Genomic DNA, 25,478 nt, shown 5'->3' on the forward strand with positions numbered 1-25,478 from the left:
GCCTGCCCAGCCCAAAGGTAAAGACTTCAGTTGGATGTGCTGGCAATAGTCATACCAAAAGAAATCAGTATGTTTAAACTTAATTTTCTTGTGAGCCATCCAAAAAAATCACCTTGCAAATTAGGCAGAACTTCTAACAAAAAGCTGGATTAAACACACTCCATTTAAGGAAAGCTGAGCCCCAGACTTCTTCTTTTGTCCTGCCACCAGCTCTCCAGAGCTGGGTCTCTTTGCAGTGGACACTGCAATCAGCCATACTGTCAGCCAGACAAGCCCACAGACGTCATGCTGGTCAATTACAGATAACATATTACCACTTCTGTTCTCATGCACACATTCCAATTCTTGCCAAAATATGACATAGCAGGAGTCTGACATGGATCGGTGACCAGAAACAAATCGAAGAGCCAATTAAAATACAAGTTAAAATAATCTACGGAGGTGAAGTTGTGTGTAGCCAGTGGATTTTCATTGTGGATGGAAAGTGAACTTTTGTACATGGCCAGTCCACTCACTTTGTGGATCTCAAATGAGCTATCTGCCTATTATTTAAACTTCAAATCTAGCAGGTTGATATGAGTTTAATAATCCTGAGAGAGGAACATTTTCTCATAGCAGAGCTCTGCACTTCCACTTTTTTTCTCTTGCCCTTGCTTCTAGTACCTCTTTCTCTACAGTGTCTGTGTAAGACAGCTGAGCAAGCAGAAGCAGCAAATCCCTGTGGCCCAGGTCTGTATCTGGGCCATGACTCCCTGCTGTGGAGCTGTGAAGCGTTGCTTGGGTTTTGGGTGAGATAGAAGCAGGTCTGGAAAGCCTTTTTGGTCCTCAGCATCAAGAAAATCCCCTGGTTCTACTACATAACAATGATACTGCTCATAACAGTCAGAGTTACAATTGTGGAAGCCAAGAAATAACTGTGAGCTAACTGTGACGAGCAACACACTGGATTTCTGCAGGGTTGGGGCCTTTTTATTAATAACTTAATAAACCCACCTTTTGACCCTGATTTTAACTTCTGAACTACTCTTTCCCACTCAGATTGCAGTGAGCAAAGCTTGCAGAGCAGTTTGTCTAGGAAAAGGAAGGCCATAAAATTCTGTCCCTAGCACAAGACTAGTCAGATGGCATTGCTGGGTTGTGTTCTTTTATTTTACCATTCTTCTCTTTTCTCTTCCAAGAAACTAAATTTAAATGATCAGATAGTGAGTTTATTGCAGGTTAGAATTTCCCACCTGAAAAAGCTTCAGGGTGAGGAATGAAAACCTCTTCGATTAGATGAAAGACATGAACAACCAAACATCAATACGGTCAAGAATATTGACATGCTGTGCTCTGATCTTTTGCTTTTAGAACTGTAAAGAATGAAAGGTCATGTTCAGCCTTCATGTAAAGCTATTTGCCTTGGGTTTTGCTGGGAATGAATCTGGCACAGTGGTTCCACAGAGCCAGTGGCATGACACTGGGTGCAAGAGGAGGGGGAACTACCTGCCCCCAGGAACTGCAACTAACCAGTGGTTGCTCCACACCACAGTGACACAAGACTCATGAGAGACAACAGAGAAGCGTCATGAGAATCGCAGCTCCATGAGTTCCTTATCACAACACTCCCCTGGGCCCCCCAGATTCAACAGAGTGATGTGAGGTTATAACCACAAGATGCTCATCTCTGAAGAGCTCTGACTGCCAGTGCATGTCCATGTGACACACTTGGTTTTCAAAAACTGTCAGATAGGTTTCACATCTATCTGGCTTCACATCCAGGTGGTGTGGGTCACTGCCAGTACTGTACATGTGCAGTGGCTCAGTGATTGACAGTTTCAGGTTGTAAGGTACTGAGATAACTGGGGGCAAGCCTTTGACAACAAGAATCCAAACCACAGCTTTTCAAATCGCAAATCTAGAATTAGGAGGCCTAAGCCTCCATTTCCCACCAAACTGGAATAATAACCTGCTTTGCTCAAACAATGTCTGAATAAAGGCTGCAATGATCTGGCCCAATATGTAATTTCTATTAAGTTCTGCCCTCTGTATTTTCTGCATGAACTTGCTCAGGCAGCAGCTCTGCCACCGCAGAGACAAGAACAGTAACTGATGATCAATCAATTCTGTCAGAAAGCAAGATTTCACCTATGATTATAGACCCTTCAAAGCCACACACCTCTCTGGATGGAAGGATACTGACTGGCTGCACAGGAAGACAAAGCTGAAGGGTTACTGATGAAATACTTGAGGTGGTGAACTCTGGGAAGTGCTTTGTGGTGCACAATGTACTCTGTGGCCCTGCAAATGCATCCTTCTGCAAGGTCCTCCATTCGTCAGATCCCTTCTCTTGTGCTGTGAGACTTGCTTTGGGAAACCACTCCAGAACAGCCAGACTCCGGCTGACCTTGCCTCCTGTGCCTCAAAAAATGTTACCTTCTCGTGAGACTGGAGATACTGTCAATAAAAAGCACAGTGCAACTCAACACTCCCTTCCTGTCAGGAAAGGCCCGATGGAAACTGCCTGAAGCAACCAACACCCCAGCTCCGGGCTGGCTGGGAAGAGCCATTCGGAAGAGGGGAGCCGTGCTGGGTCTCCAGCACCATGCTTTTTTTGTTATGGCTGTGGGGCCACATCACAGCTGAAGTAATCCATCCTCAAGTCCACTAGCTAAGGCAACTAGAGCATTAGGCAAGGAGGAGAGCCTGGCACTGCCTGTCTCCTCACACCCTAGGGCACATCAGCACCCAGCCTCCTGAGGCCCTGAAGGGATGCATGAGCGTGGCGGCACACCTTGGCCACCCTCGGATATTTGCAGAGGTTTTGTTCTAAACACCAACTTTCAGGCGAGCCACACACGTTATATGTACTTCTCTCTCTTTCCTAGTGCCAAACCCTCCTGACAAAGGCACAACCTGACCCTGCACGTTCAGGTGTGGACTGAATCACTCCTCAGAGCTTCAGCAGGAATGGTTTGCTACGGAAGATGAAGTGACAGGGGAAGTGCAGGGTCAAGTGTTGACTTCAGCTATGCTGCTGTAGATTTACCGATTCAAGTCCTGTTCCTTAAAGCTTACAGTCATGGGAGAGCAGAAATTATGGGCTATGTTCTTTTTTTTCAGCCTTTGCTTCCTATTTATTATGGAAAAGCCATAAAACAGAGAGAAAGGACAGGAGGAATCTGCCTGGGGAGCTGTAATTCTCCAGGCAGAAACTGCATCTTGACTTTTCATGTATTTTGATGTTTCCAGCTTTAGGGGAAAAGGGATGGTCTGGATCCATTTTTATTATAGTCAGGACACCATCACAGGCATCTGTGGGGTGAAATGCTCTCCCTAGACAACTTATGGTGGAAATAACAAGGAATAATGTAGAGCTTAACTCCCGCCTCGGGATACATCATCTGTGTGTTTGCTTTCCTCTCTAGATACATAACTCCAGGATTTTCCAGTGGGAGAACCAAGAACAGGGAGAGTTACAGGAAGATCTGGCACTCCAGGCTTACCACTTCATAACACAAGGGCCCTAACACAGGAGTTCCAGGAGTTTTCAGTAGTTAAAGGTGAGAACGGCCACTACTGTGGTGTCAATGACTGTCCAGCCACAGCCCAGCAGCTGCTTCTGTACTGCAGAGTCCCACACTGAAAGGGCACTTCTTAATTACATCAGAGGGGACAATTGGCAAGGCTCCATGCTGTAGTACCTGATTGAAATTAGCTGGAGCATGGATGCAATTCCGTTCCCAGAGGAGGTGTTGGAAGACAGAAAAGGTGGTTACTGCTTCAGCACTGGCTCTGCAGTAGCAGCAGGCAGTGGCAACACATTACAGTGCAGGCAGTGGGGTGCAAAGGAAGGATTTTGGTTAGAGCCCACAACCAAGCTCAGCCTGAAGACCCTCTTTCACTGTCTCTGAAGTCTGACAAGTCCATTTGAAGCAAATGCCCAAATGCCCTTTGGAAAATGAGGTATTTACATTAGTATTATGTGTTTACTAGCTTTTTGAAAGATTTATTTTATTCCTGAAGGCCTCTGGCTCTGTCTTTTGCCCCAAATTAGAGACAGGATGGGCTCCTCACTGGTGTTGGACACTGCAGCACACAGGAAGGTGAGCCCACCTCACCAGTTTTTAGCTCTCACTGTTGGGCAGGTGATGCTGCCGGAGAGAGAGATGAAAATAGTATGTTCTCCCTGCTGCTAAACTGTCTGGCTTAGGGAAAAAAAAATATAATTACAAGATTTCATGATGCTTTCACTCTGTGGCCCACATGGAGGAGCAATGCGGGGTCTTGAGCCAGGAGAGAGATGTCAGTGACAGAAATTTGGATGGCTCTTCTGTTGTGAAAGGTGCAAATGTGCCTACCTAATTCCCTTTCCTATGATCCTCCTGAGCTTGTGACAGCTTGCTCAGGTGGGGACCTCTCTGTGGTGGTCCACAGCCTACCCTGCAATCCCACTGCTATGGGAAGGGACCACTTCAGTAGCACAATTTAATATCCAAACTCCACAGACTGGGAGACAGCAGCCTTTGCCCGCCTCTGCTTTCTTCTCTGCTGTATACAAAATGCATTCAGACTTGGAGGTAAAGCTTAGAAAGCACAAGATGAAGCAGACACAGTTTTCAGAAGTGTTTCAATTTTGGAAGTCATTGCAGCAGTTGTCACAAGGCATTACAGCTGATGCCTGTACTTAAATCTCTTGAAACTCCTCTGATTTTTTGCACTTGTACAGCACCCAGCACCACAGGGCATCATCACAGACCTTAGTCCAAGGTACTGCAAGATCTCAAAATAATAATTAACTCTAATCCCAGACTGTAAGGCAGCACAGTTTTGCAGAGGAGGATATGGGAGAAAGCACATAGATGGAGAATGTGGGTGAGACAATACACAAGATGACACTAATAATGGGTTTCTATAGCAAATGGTGTGTGAAGCCTGGATTTTCTGCTTGGGTGTTTTTTAAGGTTTAACAGAAGAAAAAACCAATAATAATGAACTAGTAAACACTTCAAATTGTCATAACAGTTCACTATTGAAAAAACTACACTTGTTTTGTAATGAATCAAGTACACATCCTTTTCACCAAGTGAGCAAAGCTCATTAATTAAACATACCGGATTCCAGAGCTCTCAGTGTTTAATTATTTGTTTAACAGGCAGTACGTCCAATCCACCATTCAGACACACAAACAACTAAAACAGGAAGAAGCTTCAAAGCAATACAATCAACATCTGGGAAAGTCAACAGACTGTGCCTATACTGCCAGTGACATATACAGCAAATGTTCCACTCACTGAACAAATACACAGAGGAACCACCTCCAAGTTCATCCTGCAGATTCCTACTCAACTAAGAGGCTTGCTTGCCCTGCAAACAGACTTGGCACAGCAAGGGAGCCTGTTCTGGTTTTATTTCCCTGTCTCTTTGCATTACCCAACCAAATCAAGTCTGATGGATGGAGGGCATTGAATGCCCTCCATATGCAGGTACTCTTCATGCTGCATGCAGGTGGAGAGCAAAGGCAGGACCTTTAGCTAGGAGAAGCAGAATAAGCTGTCCTAGGATTTGCCATGCTACCTTGACTCTGATCAAGTTGTCACCTAGGTCAGCTCCTGTGCTGCAGTGTACTTTGTAGCTAAACCTTGGAGGCAAGCTTTTCAACATCCATCTGACTGAACCTTAGTTGTGCAGCATCCCTTCTCATCCTCTCTGACAGCTCTGGTTTCCACAAGAAGCAAAAGCAGTGCTTAGGCTGGAGAGCAGCTGTGGAATGATCCAGCTAAGCCCATGACCTGGACCACCAGGGAACAGGACTGTGGTGTATGGTGCATGGTAAATTTACTGTGGAGTACTGACAAGCACTGTGAATATCTGATACAAGCCTATAGTCTCAGGCTTTTCCAGGAGGAGTTCCACATCAGATGGGAAGCTTTAGGAACTAACAGGAGAGAGTTCCCTCTCAGCACTGCTTCCATCTTTATGTTCCTTGATGATCTGAAATATAACCTAACACATGCTTATCCTTAGTAATTTCTCCATTGGCATCCCTTCTTTCACACCACCTGTCTAGGCACAGCGAGTACACTGGGTTTTCTATGGTATCCAATAGAAGTACCTCTCCACCCTTAATGTTTTATGTATGGAGCATGTAACTAAGAAATAGAGGGGTTCTGCATCTCTCTCACCAAAAAGGAGTCTTGTCCTGAGTGCACAAGTCATCAGCTTCCCTCTTCCTTCTCAAGGTTAGGAAAATAATTTTTCTTTCAGCATCAGCTGGTTAGTTTTTATACACTTGCCTCACACAAAGAGTGCAGCAAACTGAAAGCCTTCTCCTCCCACATCAGAGACACATTTGCAGAGCTTAGATATTTTTAGAATAGTGCACACACAGAGTTATATTGTTTGTTGTCTTGGTTAGGGATCAAAAAAAAAAAAGAAAAAAAAAGAAACAGGCAATTTTCTATACTAAAATTATTTGTGCCTTGTTGCTGAGGAGCAGAGAACTAGTCATCTCGCTGAAGCCATTGAAAATATGTTCTGTACTCCAGAGATGACAAACAAAATGGCCTGGTACATATCAGAGCAGTCCTTAATGCTGTCCAACAAGGCAAACTGTTTCTGTCAATGTGAAGAGCAAATTCATCTCTACAGGATACAAGCATGGTTCTTCCGGCTTTAGAAGACTTGCCCATTTCTTATGCTGTTGCTGAATTTGGCTCCCAATTGCAATTCCTTAAAAGTCTTCCTGGAACATCATGCTGCTCATGGAAACATGCTGCAAAAAAACCCATCTGAGCATTTGTGTTGCAAAATAATGAGCTGCATTTACAAACAACAGTCACTGTGGCCAGACTGGAAATGTGTCTCCTGGGATGTCATATAATGAAAAGGGGGCAAGACAGGATGAAAACCCGCCCATACCACGCTGCCTGGAGCAGGGTAACTTTGTCATTCCTGTCACAAAATCAGGACACTGCTGTGGGAGATGCTAAGGCTGATGAAAGAGGAATATGGAGCACAACTCCTTTTCCACAAAGCTCACACACAAGAGTATTCCACCTTCTTCCTCAGCCCCTTCCACAGTGCCACCTCCCAAGCCAGCCCTCAAGAATATGAAAGCAAAAGACAGCTGAAAGGAAAGCCCTTCTCTACCAGGCTGCTGGGGTCAATGATTTGAAAACGCTGCACAAAGCCAGCATTGAGGGTTGAGCAGATGTTGAGTTCCTCTGCATAAGCATATCTTTTGGTGATGGGTGAACCAATTCCTATCTGATTTCTTTTTCCACAGGATGAAGATCACAATATAAATCTAAAATAAGGAACCATTGGGGTACAACTTACAGTGCCTCTAAGGAGTCTTAAAATTTGTCACTAAGTGGTTTTATTTAAGGCCCTCTAATATTTTTAGCTGTTATTCTTGCAGTGCTGCACTGAGATTTTGCCCTCTTTCATGAGGAGCAGATGATTTCCTGAAATATCATTGAGGTGACTTGACTTAGCATCTGAGTTGGTCTTCAAGGATTTATTCTAATGTGACATAGAACCAGCATCAGTGCTCAGATATTGCAGAAAAATATTGCATGGATTTGCTGGAGTTAATCCAGAGTCACATTGGTTCACTTGACCTACATACTGCTGATCTTTAAGGAACAGAGATGGGACTCTTCTCTGGTGTTCACATGCGACTTAAGATAACATCAAGGGCAGACAGAATTTCATATTCCATGGAAGAGAAGAGCAGCCAAGGACAATCTTGCCATTATTTTAATGTATATTTTTAATTTTTAATTAATTTTAATTAATATATATCATTTTCTCCTCTTGTTTTAGTACCAGAAAATTCAAAACCAGGGTACAAACTTCATTTTTTTCCAGGATGAAAACAAGGCTGAAAGTCCACTTGCATTAACTTTCTGCTCCAAGCTCCAGCTTTGAAACAGCTGGGGCACCAACTCCAAATGTGAGGGTCTTCAGTGAAAAAGGCAGCACTGGAGTGGAACTGTACACTCCCCTTCCCTTTCCCTGCCCATTTTTTCCAAAGCACGGCTGGCATGTGGGTTGGGTCTCCAACACGCACATGCTATTAAGTCCTAAATGACAGCTTGTTTAACTAGAAAACATTTCCATTTTTTCCCTTAACAAAGGCCATTCATTTCTTGCTCTTCTATTTGCTTAAAGATGGTTTCATTTGCCCTGCCTGAGAGTTCGCACAACCCTCCTGATTGTTCCTCTCCAAACAGCGCTGCAAGTTAATGACCCACCTCTTGATCTCTGAGCAGGGAGCCTTGCCCAGCACACTGCAGCAGCATCCAGCAAGCTACTTACATTGCAAAATCCATACATGTGCCTTGAATATTCTTATGCTTGAGCAAACAATGGAAGGAATTCATTTGAGGGAGGACAGTCCTAATTCCTCCCTGCCAGCAGTAGATTAGGCATCAAGAAGAAGATGAAAGCTGAATCGTGTAAGAACTCCCTCCATGCTGTTGATGAATGTCTTGGGGGACAGGCACAACTTCCTTTCAAGCTATCTTCAAAAAGTTCCCCTCCATGCAGACCACCCATTGGGAACCCACATCAACAACAACAAAACAGACCTATTTTTCACCCGATTTATTTACATGTTAAAATAAACACAAATTCCCTTCTAGAGCAAGGGCTCCCAGTGGGTTCTGTTTAGTCTGTGAGATTCTTGGCGTCAGAGTACAGCATTTCTCTACTCCAAAGCAATCTTGGCAGAGATTTTTTGGTTATGTAATTTTTTTCTCCGCAATTGGCAAATGAAGAATAATGTTTCTAAAAAGTAGAAATCAAATTCCAAGACATCAGCAAGGTGTTTTACCAATTAATCCACCCAAAAGGTCATTAGCAAGCCAGAGCTTCCAAATTCCTGCATTCAGGGTCAGTTCTCCCCATGGGCTGCACTTCCAGTTCTCAATCAACCTCTCCAAAGGGAACTTTCCCACAGAGTTAAAGAGATCTTTGCTTTTTGCTTCTCTCCTTCCCATTGCCACATGGCAGTGTCACCCTCATTAAACTGGTTTTGTTTCCGTTCATGACAAGGCATGAAAGAAATACCTCTCTTCCAGAGCTGATAGTTTTTGATACCCACTTAGCACAAGCTCAGCGGGTGAGCGGCAGGTGGATTATTTGAAATAAGGGTAGGGGGTTTTAATTTGTTTTTTTGAACAGGATTCGTCCACACAGAGCTCACCCAAACCCTGCCAGACCTGACCGGGAGCAACACAAATAAGAAAAAAACTTCCAATTAAGCAGGTCTGGCAGGGAGAATTCCTGAGTGGGACAACCCTGCCTAGTGTGCCAGAACAAAGTCCCTTGGCTGCCAGTTGGCTTATGGCTGGATGCTATTTAGATGGTGCATGGGAAAAGTCACGCGGAAAGTGCATGGCAGAAAATAGCTCTACTAAATCTGTCTTGCAGCAAACCTGTGGTCCTTTCTTGATAGAGATTGATTGCATCATTATTGTTTCAGCTGCTTTTTAGCACTTAGGATCATAGAATTGTCAGAGTTGGAGATCTCAAGGATCATCTAGTTCCAACGCCCCTGCCATGGGCATGGACACCTTGCACTAAATCAGGTTGCTCAGAGCCACATCCAGCCTGGCCTTAAAACTTCCACGGATGAGGCTTCTACCACCTCCCTGAGCAACCTGTTCCAGTGTCTCATGACCCTCATGGGGAAGATAATCCTTTTCTTTACAACACTCCTCCCTGCAACTCTGAAACCCTCACTACATACCTATAGACCAAACAGGCCAGGATCAGACACACAGGTTATTGCTTTTTGTGCTCTGTTACTCATTTCAAACCATGGCTGGTTGACAGCAGACAATGAATACCAGCTGACAGGTCTGCACCTCAGTAAACAATGCACAGGTACAAGTATTGAGCTGTTGAAGGTTACTGACCCGTATGTTGTCCACATAGTAATCACTCAGTGAGGGCATATTTGGAGCTCAGAGAACACTCTTCAAAATCTGTGGTCACAGAGTTGTTGCATAAAAGGTTGGAGCTGATAATCTTAGAGGTCTTTTCCAACCTCTATGAATGATTCTATGATTCTCTAAGTGCAAGGTTCATGAAAAGGCACAGGCCTGTGCTCAAAAGAGAAGGTTGTATCAGGCAGCCTCAGTACAGAGAAGCCCCCAGCCTCCACTCACTTCCCCCAGCCATCTGCCCAACCGAGCATGAACTTGGCACCACCATGGATCACGCTGCCCTCTCCTTACCATCAGACAAACTGCCAGGGTCTCCCAGCACGCTTTGTCTTTGATACATTCAGAACCAGAAAATAAGGGCAGTGTGGAGAACGTCAATTTTAAGTGATTTGGGCTGAAAGCATTAGTCTTTGTACCATCTACAATTCAGCACTTTTTAAAATTTATTTTTGAAGCTAAATAAGGATTCTCAAATTGGAGAGTACTGCCAGGCCCTGAATAAATCCCAGCATTAGAGATGCTGTGGGTGTAACAGCTTTCCCCATGAACTGAATCTGCAGACAGTATCTTCAGAGAAATTAACTCTCAAGTGCCACAGGACAGGCTCTGTGGCATCAGCTTCAGTGCTGTAGGAAATCTACCCCTGTGGTTAACATAGGTCATTCCCTTCTGTGGGGCAATACCAACAGAGGGTGGAGTGAAGCATTAGCTTAACTGGTACACTGTTTATGAAGGAGTCAAGTTTCCAGGTACAATCCTGAACACAAATTCAGTCACAGGACATGTAACTACCAAACTAATCAATCAGCATGTAATTATCTGACATCTCTTAGTTTTCTATCCATGACCCCATTCCATAGCAGTTCAGAAAGCAAATGCTTAGCATTAAGAGATAAGAAAACATTATACAGTTGCACTTGAACCCTTCTTGTTTTTCCGCCTCATCCCTTTAAATATTGGTGAGATATTTCATTCTAAGCTGCTCTCTTCACTGGCTTAATCTGCCTCCCAGCTTGTGAAGAGCCATTCACAGAGGTTTGCATTCTTGGAGCTAAGGGCTTTTCTTCTGCAAGCTCTCTGGAAGTGGGTTGATATCATGCTTGGATTTTGCCACGAGTAACCTGAGACAGAGCGAGGTGTTTTTCCTGAGATCCGCAATTAATGTGGGGCAAAGCTAAGGTGGGTGTTTCCAAGCACCTTCTTGCATAGTCTGCTACTGCAGTGCAGAATCATCCACATCTTGACCTGAAGCATACAGGATCAATCGTGTGACTACCCACGAGAGATATCCGTGGCCACTGAAACTGCTGCCCTACTGAAACGTAACAGTGGCCAGACCTAAAAACTTCAGGAAAATCTTCAGATTACCAAGCACATGAACTTTTCTAGTTCAGGTCACTAAAATTTGGCCATGGCTGGCACAGACCAAGATATGCTATTATCTGAGGATTGGCTGTTGCTTAAGAAAATGGGTGGAGGAGTTCTCATTGGATGTCTTACAGCATTATGAAACTGAAACACCTCTGCTGCAACTGGCTCCCTGACTGTCAGAATAGATGGAAGACTTCACAGTGGGCTCCACACACACCCTCAGTAAGACTTCTTCCAGATAGCATTAGGTTGTGTAATATCTTTTTCAATGCTCTTTTTGTTATTATAAAGAAGGAAGATGCTCAAGGCTGAAAAGAATGTTACTGTGATGCTGGAAAATCTCATCTGCATTGGAGAATGAACCAGAGACTAAACAGATGTTCTGCTTTACTTTACTAATGGGCTTCGAAGAGGATCATGCTGCCAACCATATTCCCTATAGTTCCCTGTACAACCCTTTATGAGCAAAAATAATCTTTTCTTATCTAAAATATAGCCCAAGACATGTTAGCTTTTTACTAAAATAGGAAAACCAACCTTAAAACCCATGAGTCAAATCCTGGCCCCAGTAAAGTTAGTGACATTTAGCTAATGCCTTCAGAGGGTGCTTGCCTGTATACTATGTGCACAGATACAGAGTTCAAGTAACTAAGAAAAAAACCAAACAAATGATGTAAGAATCAGATTATAAACACGATTTTAAAGGCATCCTGAAATTAAAGAGAAGCTGCAGTGCTGAGCTAGGCACACACACTGGCACCGTCCCCGAAGGGACAAGAGGCAAAACGCTGACAGCATCCAGCACATACTGGATCAGCCAGATGCCTCCAAGGGGGGGAAGGAGAGGCAGAATGAGGAAACAGTCAAGGGCTCTGTGCTACATAAATGAGAGACATCAATGAATGTTGACCTCTGCCAGGCTTTGCAGACAATGTGTGAGACTGAAAGAGAGATGCTCTTAACTAACATCTTGTGGGTAACTACTAGACAGAGAAAAGAAAAACACTGGCACTGAAATACATAGCGCTGAAGTGGGCAGAAACACACTGGGACAAAACCAGAGAAGTTTCTGTGAGTCAGAGGCGAGAGCTTGGAAGAGCCTGCTCAGCTGGAAGAGTGTTTGCTAGCAACCAAATTGGGCTTTGACCATTTGCCACAAAGGCAGAGGGATGCTGTCTGCAGGAACAAAAGCCTAGATAACCTAGGGAGTGTCTTCCTGTCTGTGCTGCTAATAAGGATGTGTTTTAACAAACAAGTACGTGTCCTGTCTCACATTCAAAATGGATGTGCAATAGGAGGAACAGGATTAACTGAAAACACCAGACAGAATAACCAAACATGTTTCTCTGCAGCACTCAGCCTGACTAAAGAGGGAAGGATCTAAACACATGCATCAAAAAAGAATGATTTTTCCCTTCATTCCTTGTCTGGTTTGCTTTTGGGTCTTGTGGCTGCAATATTCAATGTCTCGTTTGCAGTTGCTGCTAGAGAACATTTCGGGCTTTAAAAATGTCTCTGCACCTTCTGTAACAAGAAAGAAGTCTGTTGGTTTTAGGACTTGTGAGACAATCCCTTAAAAGGGCTTATGGTCTGTAACAAATAGAGTTACCCCCAGGAAAATCAACAGGGCTAGTTATTTATGGAGGAAATCCACCAATGTGAACCAGATATACCAGCTCTATAACACCACCTCACACTTTATGAATGAGCAAATAAACAATCAAACAACAAACACCAGAACTACAGAGTATAAAAAGCAGTATATGGATGTTTCTGCATCTCACTTGGCAAGAGTAACTCTGGCCCCAGACCTCAGCCTAATCTAAGCATGTGGGCCTTGAAAGAACTGGGAAGCTGTGGGGAACAGATGCCTCACCCACAAGGACCCTGTGGCTGGCTTAGACCCTGCGTCGGCTAACAGCGTTTTATACTGCGCTAATGGACACAGGGCAGTTGGTTTGCTTGGGACAGGCTCAGGGAATCCATTAATAGCACCTTTGGGTGCTATTGGTAGGTTTGGTGCTATGGCAGGTTTAGGCCATTTATTGACTGGTTATGTATTTTATTTCTTTTTGCAAAGCTGCCTGTCCTTTGCTTTTGGTGCAAACCAGGTTTCTTTGAATACCACACTCCTTAGCAAGGGTGTTCCTCCAGGTTAGTGCTGAACTAGACACTAACCTGATTTGGGCTCTGCTCCTTTGACCCTTGTTGTCTATCTAAAAAGGTATTGAAGGACACCGAGACTGTGTTTTAATCCAACAGGAGTAATATACACAAAATGTATCTTCTTCTGAAATGGTGTTCAGCCACTAGGAACAGTCATTTGTAACTCAACAGGATGGCAAACTCCACATCTGTATGAAGATACATTCATAGCTGAGGAATCATCCGTAACTAGCTTCCAAAATGACCTCTTCCAAATGAGACACATCTGACAAATAAGCAATTGGAAAGCAAGTCACATTAATGAAATGCTGTTGCTATGGGAAAATGTCTCTGTAAAGGTGAAAATGAACATGCTTCCTTTTTCTCGTTGTGCAAAGACCAAAAGCATCTCCCCAAAGAAGAGGCCGTTATGAATTGCAGATGCCACTGAAGTCTGCTTTTCAGAGGGTCATTTCTTCACCTGTTTCAAAACTTTTTGTGCTGTAATTTTGGAAGCAACATCCCAAATGCTAGCAGCTAGGACGCTCTTTAGCTCATCAAGAATAATTGAAGCTGGAAGGCACATACAGAGGTTATTTAGTCCGAGCCCCTGCTGAGAGTGTTTCCTATTCATTCAGGTTGTTCAGAACTTTGTTGAGTTGAGTTTTAAATATCTCCAAGCCTTGACAATTCCCCACCTCTCTGGATCCTGATCTAGATTTGACTATCCCCATGGTAAAAACATTGCTCCTTGTAGATAACTAGCATTTCTCATGCTGATTTGTGTCAGATCTCTCTCACCTCATCACAATGCATCTTCAAGAAGAGTCTGGCTCTGCTGTTGTGATGTAAGATTCCCTTTTAACCTTCTCGGGGTAAATAAACTCAGTTTTATCAGCCTCTCCTCGTACATTTTGTTCTTCAGTACCCTAACTGTTTTGACAGCCCTCTTCTGGCCTTGGTCCAGTATGTCAATGTTTTCATTTTACTGGGGAGCAAATTGGACCTGGCACTTCAGATGTAGTGTCAGAAATGCTGAATGGAAGAGAATAATCACTTGTCTTGAGTTGCTTTGTGTAATCTTTCCAACACAGCTCAGTATGTGGTGACCTTCTTCACCACAAGGTCACCCTGTTGACCCATCTCCAACTGGTCTGCAAGGACCCCAGGTTCCTTTCCACAAAGTTACTTTCTATTCATTCAGTGCCCAGCATTTAGTGCTGAATGGGGTTACTCCACCTCAGATGCAGAGCTTCACAAGCGCCTTTGTGGAAACTTCAGGAGGTCCCTGCCAGTCTGTTCCTTCAGCCTGTCAGGGTCCCTATGAATAGCAGCCTTCCAGCATATGCTCACTTTCCACAATTTGGGACTCCTGAAAACCAGCTGAAAGTGCTCTCTATCCCACCATCCACACCATTAACACCATTAATGAAAAAGCTCCACTGATAGTGTACACAACATCTATTTAGCATTTTTTTCTTTGAATAAGACCGATTCCTCTGATGTTTCCTGAGGTGAAAATCCTTGCTGACATGAACTCATGTCCTGCCATGGAAGTCAGTAAAGGAAGTGACCCCTGGAACAAAGTTTGAAGCAAGTTTGATGTCTGTCTAGTACTCCCAGGTAACAGACATAGGCAGCAACATGAAATGATCTGTTCTCTCATCTTCAACAACCACCTGATCCATGTCCTTCCACCCTCAACCATCTTGCTTGCAGACATGCACCTACATCTAGCAAAGCCGGTTATGGGAGAAATAAGCTGTTGACAACATTACACAAGGTTGTCATCCCTCCTTCCCTAACAGGAAGTGTAGTTACAAGTTACATGCCTGAACCTGTTTTCTGACATGGTGACAGAGGTACCTTGGATTTACCTGAGCAGCTGTGAAAGCAGAATTTGACCCTTGAAGTGGGGCTAATTTGTATATGTAAAAACTGAGTACAGGTGACAATTGCACTGATATCTGAGACAACAGAAACAAACCAACAGGTTGTAAAAACAAAATGTGCTTACTTCAGTCAAGGCTATTTCTCCATTAGTTTCTCTTATTCACCAAAGCAAATTCTTTGTACAAATAAAAAATGTTTTATTCCTGATTATCAGGACCACTCAGTCAAAATTCCTACCACTTAGTCCCACCCAAGTGGGACTCCACACAAGTTTAGTGGCTCACTGCTCTTTATCACGGAGGATGATCTGAAAAGCAGAAACATGGAAGGGAAACCAGAAGGACTCAACTCTCATGGGAAGAAGGAAGCCTTTTAAGTTTCCTGAATGAATGACAAGTCTTTTTTCTGTCATGCAGCCTGTTTGTTAACAGTTAACACTGACAGGTTGAGGAGCACATCTGGAAAGTGGCCAGTGCTGACAGCTCCACACTAAAAGTCATGCTTGAAAAGGAGCACTCTGTTCCTTCTAGCACTGTGTCCCCTCTCACTGGGGTCCGTTGTTTCAGCCTCACGCCTCCTTGTGTGAAGGCCAACAGCGAGGCTTTGTTCAAGAAGCAGCTGCTGAGAAGATGTACTATCTCATGGAATGACCCACTGACATTTCTCCCTCTGCTCATTAGTAAGCAGTGAACAATTAGGAGAAGTAGGGCAGATTGCACAGCCCATTTCTTTCAGAGTAAAAAAACCTGGCTCCTTAGATCCCAGTGTGTCCCACAAGGGATTCCCTCATAAAGTGGGCTGGCAGCAAAGCCAGGGGATCTTGCTTTGCAGCACCTTCTTATCATTCGATGGAGCAAGGGAAGAGAACAGCTCATGACAGAAGGTAGATTGGACAAAGCTGGAGTACAGGGTGTCCTAACTTTGCTTCACTCAAGAGCTCAACTCAGCTCAACCAGGACCTGAGCCAAAGATCCTGTTCAACTGGATGATATATTGTTGTTTATTCAATAATCTGTTGTCACAGGGTGGATCTGCAGCACCGAGGAAACAGTTGAGTGGTTGGAAGGAGCAGAGTAATTGAGGGGACTGAGAAAACCTTAACCATTCTTTTGCAGTCTTTACTGCAGTCCAACATTATCAGCCAATGGTGTCCACATATAGGAGCCATGCTGAAGGAGCATCTGCACTGCCTCCTCCCCCATCCAAACAATGTCTGCATCCAGCTCTGGGTTATAGCACTGAACATACCTGCCTGTCTTATATCACTGATTGCACCACAATTAAATCTGACTTTAAAAAAGATAAGTTGGGCAGTTAAACAAATCGATGGCTTTGACCAGCCCAGGTCTGGCCTGGCTTGTTTGTATAGCACACATTAGATGATGCTGTATGTCTGATTTCAGGTGCTCTTTCTTTGATGTGTCTGTGCTAAAGGTTCTTCCAATTGTCACAATTTCCAACCCTCCTTGTCTAAAAGATATGAGCAGGTCCATGTTTTCCTCACTTTTATACCAGCATGGATCCAGTATTACTCTTGGGAAGTCCATGAAACAAAGAAAGTCTCATCCCCTGAGAGGAGTGGAGTGGAAACACCTCTGAGTATCTCCTGCTCCTTTCCTAACCCAAAGGCTTTAAGCAGAGCACTCCTCTGCAGTGTATGTGTGCACTGCCAGATACATCAGCTGCAGGCAGTCTCACTGTCTCTATTTTTAGCTTGCTGTGGTCTAGCTGCTTCCTGGCTCGACAGCGTTGTTTCATCTGCTTTCACAAGACAACATAAAAGCTGCACTTGCATTTCCAAGTCCCAGCTTGTGGCTTCTTCTAGAGTATGAGACTCTGCAGGTATTTTCTTTCACGATTCAGCTAGTGTTTTCTTGCTGTTGTGTAGTTGCTCTCCTCAGATGGCAACAATGGTTACTGCCCTGAAAGATGCCATGTGGTGTGCACAAAGGTTAGGGACTGTATGATCCCAGTGTGAATGAAGGGCGAGAGTTAAAGTGACAGAGGACTTCACCAGAGCAAGACTGGGCTGCAGAAGTCTGTAATGAGCTTCTCACAAATAATAATAATACTGTGCACATCTCCATTTAATAAAACCCATCTCAAAGGGCTGACAATTTCTGATACAATTATAGGTACTCTCAGCATCCCTCTGTTTTAAGAGATGGATCCAGATCACTTTTTCCTACACGAGCTGTGACCCTTCTTGGAGGTATTGTCTCATGATTACCAACTGACCCCAACTCCATGCTGCAACCTGAAGAAAGCAAGATAAAATACACTATGCAGTTGGAATAGTGTGCCCAAACATTTGTCTAGTACATGGAGAAAGTTGCATCTTAGCCATATGAATAATTTTGCCTATAATTTCAAAGAGGCTCAAGCTGTATGACCTATTTTCCTTAGCAGGCTGCCACTGCTACTCTGAGATTCAGTGCTACAAGACCATTCTTCAGACCAGAAGAGCCAGAGGCGAGAAGTGACTGGTTTCACTCTGGCTGGAGCTTGTCGTGGTGGGCAGGCTGGTCTCCCAGTTTGTCTTTGAGTTTACCTTGCTTTTTGCTCTTCAAGCTCACAGTTCACATCTGTGCTGGGAGAAGTGCATGCTGTGGCCTCACTTTACATGAGAATCCCCACAAGCAAAACAGAGTTAGGAAAAGGGTAGCAGAAGTAAGTTTACTCATTAGCTATTTGTTCTAAAGGAGGACCTTGCTCAGGTTCTTAAGAGTTTTCTCTCTGCTTAAGGAATTACACTGCAGCATCTGAACTCTCACCCTGCAGTTACGCACTGTGGTTTCACTCCTGCGTGCCCCGCACATGCTAAGCATTCCTCACCACTGCCCTAGAAAGCAGATAAGCCTGACCACTACCTTCCTTCAACATCTGGAGAAGGAAAAGCTAGGGACAGCTATTCTGGCTTGGAATTGTACCAAATACGGAGTCAAAACAGGGATAAAATGGCACTAGCAGTGGGATGCCAGCCAAGCCAAAGAGCCACCTCCCCTGTGATCCCCTTGCTATGAGGAACCCATAGCAGATGCTTACAAGAGAGAACATGAGAGGTGAGACGGACCAGCATGACTCTCTGGCAAATCCCTTAAGTTTCTCTCTCTGCCCACATGCTGTGCAGCAGACATCACAGCCTGCTTTTGACATCACAGCCATGTTTACGACTCAATCTTCCCCTGGGTTAAAAACCAGATGAATTCCAGACAGGGCTCATGGGTCCATATGATACTTAACATGGATCAAGGGTCAAAGAATCGTTTAAGTGATCCCTTATTTTCCCATTGTTTTTACTCTGCCGTGAGCTTTCAATCTAGCAGTTTTCAGAGCTATACACACCAAGATTTATGTCCTTATACTTGTGTCACGGTGGGACAGATTAATCACCCCTTAGCAGCTCTCTCTCTACTCCAAATAAATTGTCATATAAGACTGAAAGACTGACAAGTCTAGATAATTTAAAGAACAAAAGGGCTAATTTCCCCATAAGGAATGTACTTGCAAAATTTAATCTGAAGCTCTGAAGAACTTCCCTCTTTACTCCTAACAAATTATCCATGGCAAATGCTCCTGCAAGCAGTCCTCACCTGACAAGCACGAATGGGCTAGGAGTCTTCAGACTGCAACTGTTAGTAAAGATACTAAAAGAGTTTTCCTGACTCTTAAAGAGTGGGGATTTATGCAGAGGAAATACACTCCTCCTGAGAGAACAACTTTCATCACTTCTGAAAAAGGCCCAAAGAGGATGCGCTAACAGAGGTGCACAGCTGGTGCAATATTCTCTTTCCTAGCCAAGCAGAACATCTATCTGAGGATGAGTGCATCAGTGGCAGTTCAGAGGCTCAGAGCATGGCTACCGGGATGAGTGCAACTTAGCATGTAAGTAAATCCCAGTACTGTGTGAGGTTCTGCCTGCTAGGGGTGGGGGCATGAATGAGAACAGGATTCATGGGGAGAACACTCATTTTGCATTCCTGCAAATGCTGTGTCCATACCCATGGCTATTTCCAGTAGTGCACACAGAAGATTTTATTTCCTGGCGATGTTCAGGTATTATGCTGAAGGCCAGGAGCCCTTCTCTGGGAAAAAAAAAAAGAAGTAAAAATGCCCACAACCCATTGTAAGCCCCCTGTCAAAGGAACTGCAAACAATGAGTGCCATTCCTTCTTATGTGTATGCAGAAAAGCAGAGTAAACTTTTGCTGCTATAGTGAGGTAGACTCAGTCAGAGGAGCAGAAAGAGAACAGACTGCTGTGGGTATATGGGCCCAACCCCAGCCTTGCTACCAGTCACCAAGGAACAGCTGTGCTTCTCTGCCAGCAAACCAGCTCTGTGTATTGCCTGCCAAGGCTTTCCTGACTCCATCTCTGGAGATCACCCTGAAGCCAGCCTGATCACATCATCAGGCAGGGAGCACTGCTCTCCAGGAACATTCCCTCATGCTGGTGTGCATGAGCTGATACTTCTTACTCGCAGTGCTACCCTAATTGTTGTGCTTATTAGTGCTGACATCTTTGTTAGTTATTTCCCCCCCTCCCAGTTTGACCATGTTTAGTCCTTTTTAATCTTTCTGCATTGACCAATCCTTCCCAGGGCTGTGAATAAATAAAAGCCTTCTGTTCTCATCCACAAAATGATCTTTTAACAGTTGCAAGAACAACATGGCAATCATTAGGAAAACAAACAAACAAACAACAAACCAAAACCAGCTAATATTTATACATTTAAAAATCTCTGTTCCAGCTATTCTCCACTTTGTGGAAATAAGTGCTTTGTTAAATAGAGAAAACAGTGAAAATTTAATGGTGAGCACAACCAGTGGTAGGTGTCTGAGAGGGACCTGCTAACACATCAAAAATGCTCACCACACACAATGTAGCAGCAGGGCTGAAAAAGAAAGCTGAACTTCAGCCAGAAACATCTAAGGAATATGAATAAGCTGTTAGAGCTGCAACCTTTCCCTCTGCTTTGATGTGATGTTACACATAACTTGAGAGTGGGAAATTCAACAGCTGCAAAAAAGGTCAGAGTCAGAGGTTTCCTTCCATATACCAGGACAGGTAGAGGGTTTGCTGCACCTGGAGAGAGAGAGACATTGGAGGGGCTGTTCTCAAGCAAATCTAAAGATTAGGAACTGCTGCCAGGTTAGGACTAAATACTTCACCTCCCTCATCTTCATGAAAGACAGCCACCTTACCACTAAGAAGCACCAGCAAGTGCAAGTGCAAAAGAGGGCAAATGCCACTACTGTTAAAAGTGTAAGGAGAGAAGTAAATACATTTTTGTGGCTCTTGCATCTTGGAAATGCTTTTGTAACTGCTATTAGTCGACATGTTCTTTTGAAGGTGAAATTGTGGCTGTTCTGGGCTCTGGCCATGTAATGCAACCACAGAGAACTCAGCAAATGAGATGTTATAGGAAAAGAGATGAGGATAGCTGGAACATCATGTGCTTTACCAACTGAAAATGCTTGGTATGAGAAAACAAAGCCACATTCTCCTTTATTCTCATTTCCCTTGGCTCTCAGCTTTACGGATCCCTCAAAATGCTGCATAACTAAAGGGCTGCAATCTGCCTGTGACTGAAGAATTACAGCATCACAGCAATTTGATGCATCTCCCACGGGTATTCCTTCAAAGAGGGCTGTCCTAAATTGATTGCCAATAACCTGGTATGTTTGTCTCATTGTTTTCTGTCATCGGGACATCGCTGCAATAAAATACTAGTACTATAGAAAAGAAATTGAGATGTCATTTCAATATACCTAAAGCTTGCAAAAATTCATAGCAAGGTCATCCAAACAGCCTTAGTTCTGCCTTCGTGAAGCTGCAAACCAAGTAAATCCTGAAATCATGGGAAATGGTTACCTGCCTATGAAAAACATTGTGTAAGAGACCATAGAACAAAATGCTGTATTACAAAGAAATATCATTTTCCTCTTTCATGGAATTGACCTAAACCAAAGCCATTTAATAATATTTGATTAAGAGGTCTTCTGCAATTAAATTTTCATCACCACCATGGAAAGTTTCTGTGAAGTCCAGCAGTCTTGGGATTACTATGAAATACCCCAAAGAGTAATTGTGCGAATCCTGACATACTAAGGGAACTGAGCCAGCCGTACCTTTCACAGGGCAATACAAAGACCCAAATTTGGGTGAACACTGTTACTCTGTGAAGCACTGCAGCCTTGCATAACAGGAAACTGTGGTGCAGAGCAGCCCTCGGCAAGACTTAGAGCCAATGTGTGAGCTGCTACAGACTTCGCAATATATATGGAAATTATTTTTTCTTCTTTTGACTGAAAGATAGACACAGTATAAAACAGTCAAGTCATGCATGCTGCAGCCCTGGTAACTTCCCAACTCATTTGGGAAATCATGCTAGCCACACTGTGGAACTGCATTAATAATCTCATGGATAATGCACCTGTATTGGGAATTTTATCCATGACAATACCAGAAGCAGAACAAATGTCCAAGTCAGGAAATCTATGCCAAGCTCCTAAGACTAAGAGCCACAGTAAGAAATAGGGAGCAGAAAGTAATTATTTTGCTAACACAACTGAATAATTAGTATTATCTAAAGATATGCACAGGGCTGGATGCAAAGGGGGAACACGCTGTTGAAGTGATTTGGAATCTACAAAAAATGGTGAAGGAAAGCTATAAACTTCCTAGTCTGCCATGACCAATTTGGCAATGGAGGTGTTTATGTCCTATGTCTTGCTGGCATCCAGCTCAGGCTGTGACATATTCCATCAAACAAAGTTTATCCTTGCAGTTTGCCTCTTTAGGTGCAAAGATTATTGTATAGAGCCTAAAATTTGTTAATTGTCTTTCTAATTTATGGTGAATGCAGGCTCAATTAAAGTAGCTCTTTGTGTAACCCAATTGTGTTCTGCTTTTGGGTTCCTCTCTACCCTCTGCCCATTGCTGATGAGGGAAACCAAACTGAATTTACAAAGAAAACTGTAGGTTTGACAGGAAGAATGAGGATGTTAACTGGCCTGAGAAGTCATATTTGTACTAACTGAACTAATTAATCCAGTGACATCAGTCTATAGAAAAAAACCCCACAAAATATTCATGCTTCTTTAGTGAAAAAGATGTTCAAGGAAAAGGAGAGCAGATAATTGTCTCATTACAACACACAGCATGCCTGACAGGAACCTTCCCTCCAAAGGTCCTTCTCCATGAACATAAGAGGCATTCTTTTTTTTTTTCCAATCCATGCAATAAATACAATTGTTTTCTTGTTTCTTCTGGGTTCGTTGCTTCAGATTTTAACTACTTCTTAAAACCTTTACGAGTTTTAAGGGACTGATGAACTAAGGTGCAAAAGCTAAGCATTCACAGAGAGCAGTCAGAGTCTCTTGTAAGCCCACAGTGGCTCTGAACAAATTGCTGCTGTGTCCCAGAGTTCAGTAACTTTTTGTGCATGTATTGTCTGTGATCTACAACCAGCAGCTGCAGGGTGGACAGCACGTGGCTTGTTCCGTCATGACCTTTATGCCATACAGAAACAAAGAGGAATGGAGACACTTTTTACTGGGATTACTGCAGACCCCTGCTAGTCTGCATCCAACTAGGATGTGTACCCAAATGAATGAACCAACACCTAGAATATAGTGTCTGTAAAGAAAAAAAAAGAGAGTCATGTGGTCAGCAATGATACTTCTGCACTTTGTAAAGCAAGTCCTGAGTATGGCAAGCAATCAGTTTTCCAGAAACAGCACATCAGTTTTATTTCTTTTCCTTGCAATCTGTCTTGAGGACTAGGTATTTTTTTTTTTTCCCAGGGAAAATACAGGGTTTGTCTTTGCACATCAAGCACAGAGCTGTGACTGAAAGGGAGTCATGATAGGAAGTGCAAGGGCAGACTGAAAGGGAGTCATGATAGGAAGTGCAAGGGCAGGCCTTGCTTGCCTGGATTCAATAAGGTTTTGCCTTTCCTTTTGCAGACTAAATTGCTCAATGCCTCCAATGAAGTTAGGATATTCAAGCTCAAATGAAACAGTCCTGTCTTTGAGGAGATCTAGGGGCAGGTTTGAGTCTCCACTTCAGCTAATTAAACTGCAGAATACTTTCCAATGTGTTGCAGTATACTTTCCAGTGTCAATGTACCATTGGCCAGAAGGAGATCAGATTTACACTACATGAGATTCATTCTATTTCGACCTGCTAACTCAGAATTTGGCCTTGCCTATTGCCCACTGCCATCATTAATCCCATTGATTCATTCTGCTAGAGTGACCACTGCAGGGAAGCTGCAATCTGCAACGATAAAAACAAAGCGAAGACTTCCAAGCCCAGGGAAGTCATGAAATTGCAAGAGTCAGGTGTGACAGAAGGCTACTGAAGAACCAGGGCAGATGGTTCAGACACATTATTAGGGTGCCTCTGTTCACACACTGCAGGAGATCTGGTGATATCCAACATATCTACAGGCACAGGCTGGAGTACAGAACAGAGATCTTCAAGCCAGAGAGGCCAGGACAGTAAGCCTGCATGGCACACCATTGCCCATGCCCACTGGCTGGTGTCACTGTGTTATCACACAGCCAGCACTCAAGCTGCTGCCACATCAGAGGTGAGGTGTGTACAGCCAGCTCTGGTGTCCCTGCTGGACAGTGAAGATGTGTCCAAAGAAAGGTCTGTGATGTCTTCATGTCTCTCCATGTCCCAAGGCAAGGGTATAGCTGTCTAGTTGTTGTATCAGCATATGAAAGCTATGCTGTCATCTCAGCCTCCCTTCTGGGATCATTTAGAGTATCAACCATGAATCCAGCAGAAATGGCTCCTAGTTCCAGGAGTCAGGTGAAAGAGAAGTAATCCCTTACAGAGGTTAAAATAGCACTAGCATTAATGTCAAGGCTGAGGAAAACTCGAGGTAAACAGAGATAGCTCTTTACAGATTCAATATGCAGATCTCTCCAAAGCAATAGATGATCCCTTTCTCATCTGTGCCGAGGTGTAGATGTTTTACTGACTCTCTTCTCACTGCTCAGTAGCTTTAATGGCATTTAGTTCAATAAAGTCCTGAGCTGCTGTAAATCAAGTACTGTTTTAGGCTACTCACCATGGTCATGAGCAAAAACAAACAAGTTAAGTTCTGTCAGCCTCTGGGCCAAGTCATCATAGCGGCCGCAGTGTTCCCCAGCACCATGAGCGATAAACACGAGGGCCCTAAATGGAGCATTAAGGTATAGATCATTAACTTGGCAATCAGCCCACAAAGGCTTCAGAGCTGCAAGCAAAACCATTACATGCAATTTAACAACAGCATCAACAAATACAAGGCAAGTACATAATGGCTGCAGTAGGTTTCAACAGAATGGAAACGGTTGACACCTTGACCTACCATCGACCTGGTCTTTACCAGGGGGTATCAGGACAGACATCATGGAAGATAGCTGCTCAGATACTGCCTTTTTCCATTTGTCTGCCACCATGGTCTGCTTGCAAAGCTGTAGATGCAGATGGGCATCAGCATCGACCTTGGGATGGATAACTCTGTTCTGGGTTTGGGGTATCTACACTGCTCCTGGAGTGCCCTGGAGCGTGCTACCATTTTCTTTTGGGATTGGTGTTTCAAAGACAAATATTGTCCTTAACTTATGCCTTATAACATTGTGTGATGTTATAGAGCATTCCGAAGGATGAAGTTTTGGCTAAAAAACAGGTCTTAAGCAGAGTCCACAACTTTGGTTGGAGTTTGGAATTTTTATCTTTTGAACCCAGTTCTGCTAATTTTACCATTCCAGTTTCTGCCCCCAAACAGCTGGTTCACTTTAGTGATTAAAGTGCCTCTTATGCAGCCAGTGTACCACTACAGACAGGGATATAAAAAAACCCAGTCTAACAGACACTTCTTTGTGAAAGACACACAAACACTTATCTTTGAAGATTCCAGTTTTACCAATGATATTTCACTTTACTGGAACAGCATCAACTGAAAGCGACTGGAGTTGAATGAACCTTCCCCATGTTTTTACTAGGCAAAGTTTGTATAGAGTTAGACTAGAACCACAGCAGAAGTAGCAATGAAACTACAGAAGTTTTGCTGAATTTGACAGGTGACTGTTTAAAAAACAGCTTTAGCAAGATAAACACAACTTGTTCA

At 43.6% G+C, this 25,478-nt stretch overlaps 1 protein-coding gene across 3 annotated transcripts in view; it reads right to left on the reverse strand.

Moving 5' to 3' along the window:
• The window catches only part of MGLL (monoglyceride lipase), a 65,255-nt gene that overhangs the window by 17,885 nt on the left and 21,892 nt on the right, over nucleotides 1-25,478 (reverse strand). For all 3 annotated transcript variants that reach the window (XM_054387255.1, XM_054387256.1, XM_054387254.1), the window contains exon 3: nucleotides 24,435-24,541. In XM_054387255.1, the coding sequence (XP_054243230.1) occupies nucleotides 24,435-24,541 (107 nt within the window). The remainder of the gene's footprint in view (nucleotides 1-24,434; nucleotides 24,542-25,478) is intronic.

Source organism: Indicator indicator, chromosome 15 (assembly GCF_027791375.1).
Source record: "Indicator indicator isolate 239-I01 chromosome 15, UM_Iind_1.1, whole genome shotgun sequence".
Lineage (NCBI taxonomy): Eukaryota > Metazoa > Chordata > Aves > Piciformes > Indicatoridae > Indicator > Indicator indicator.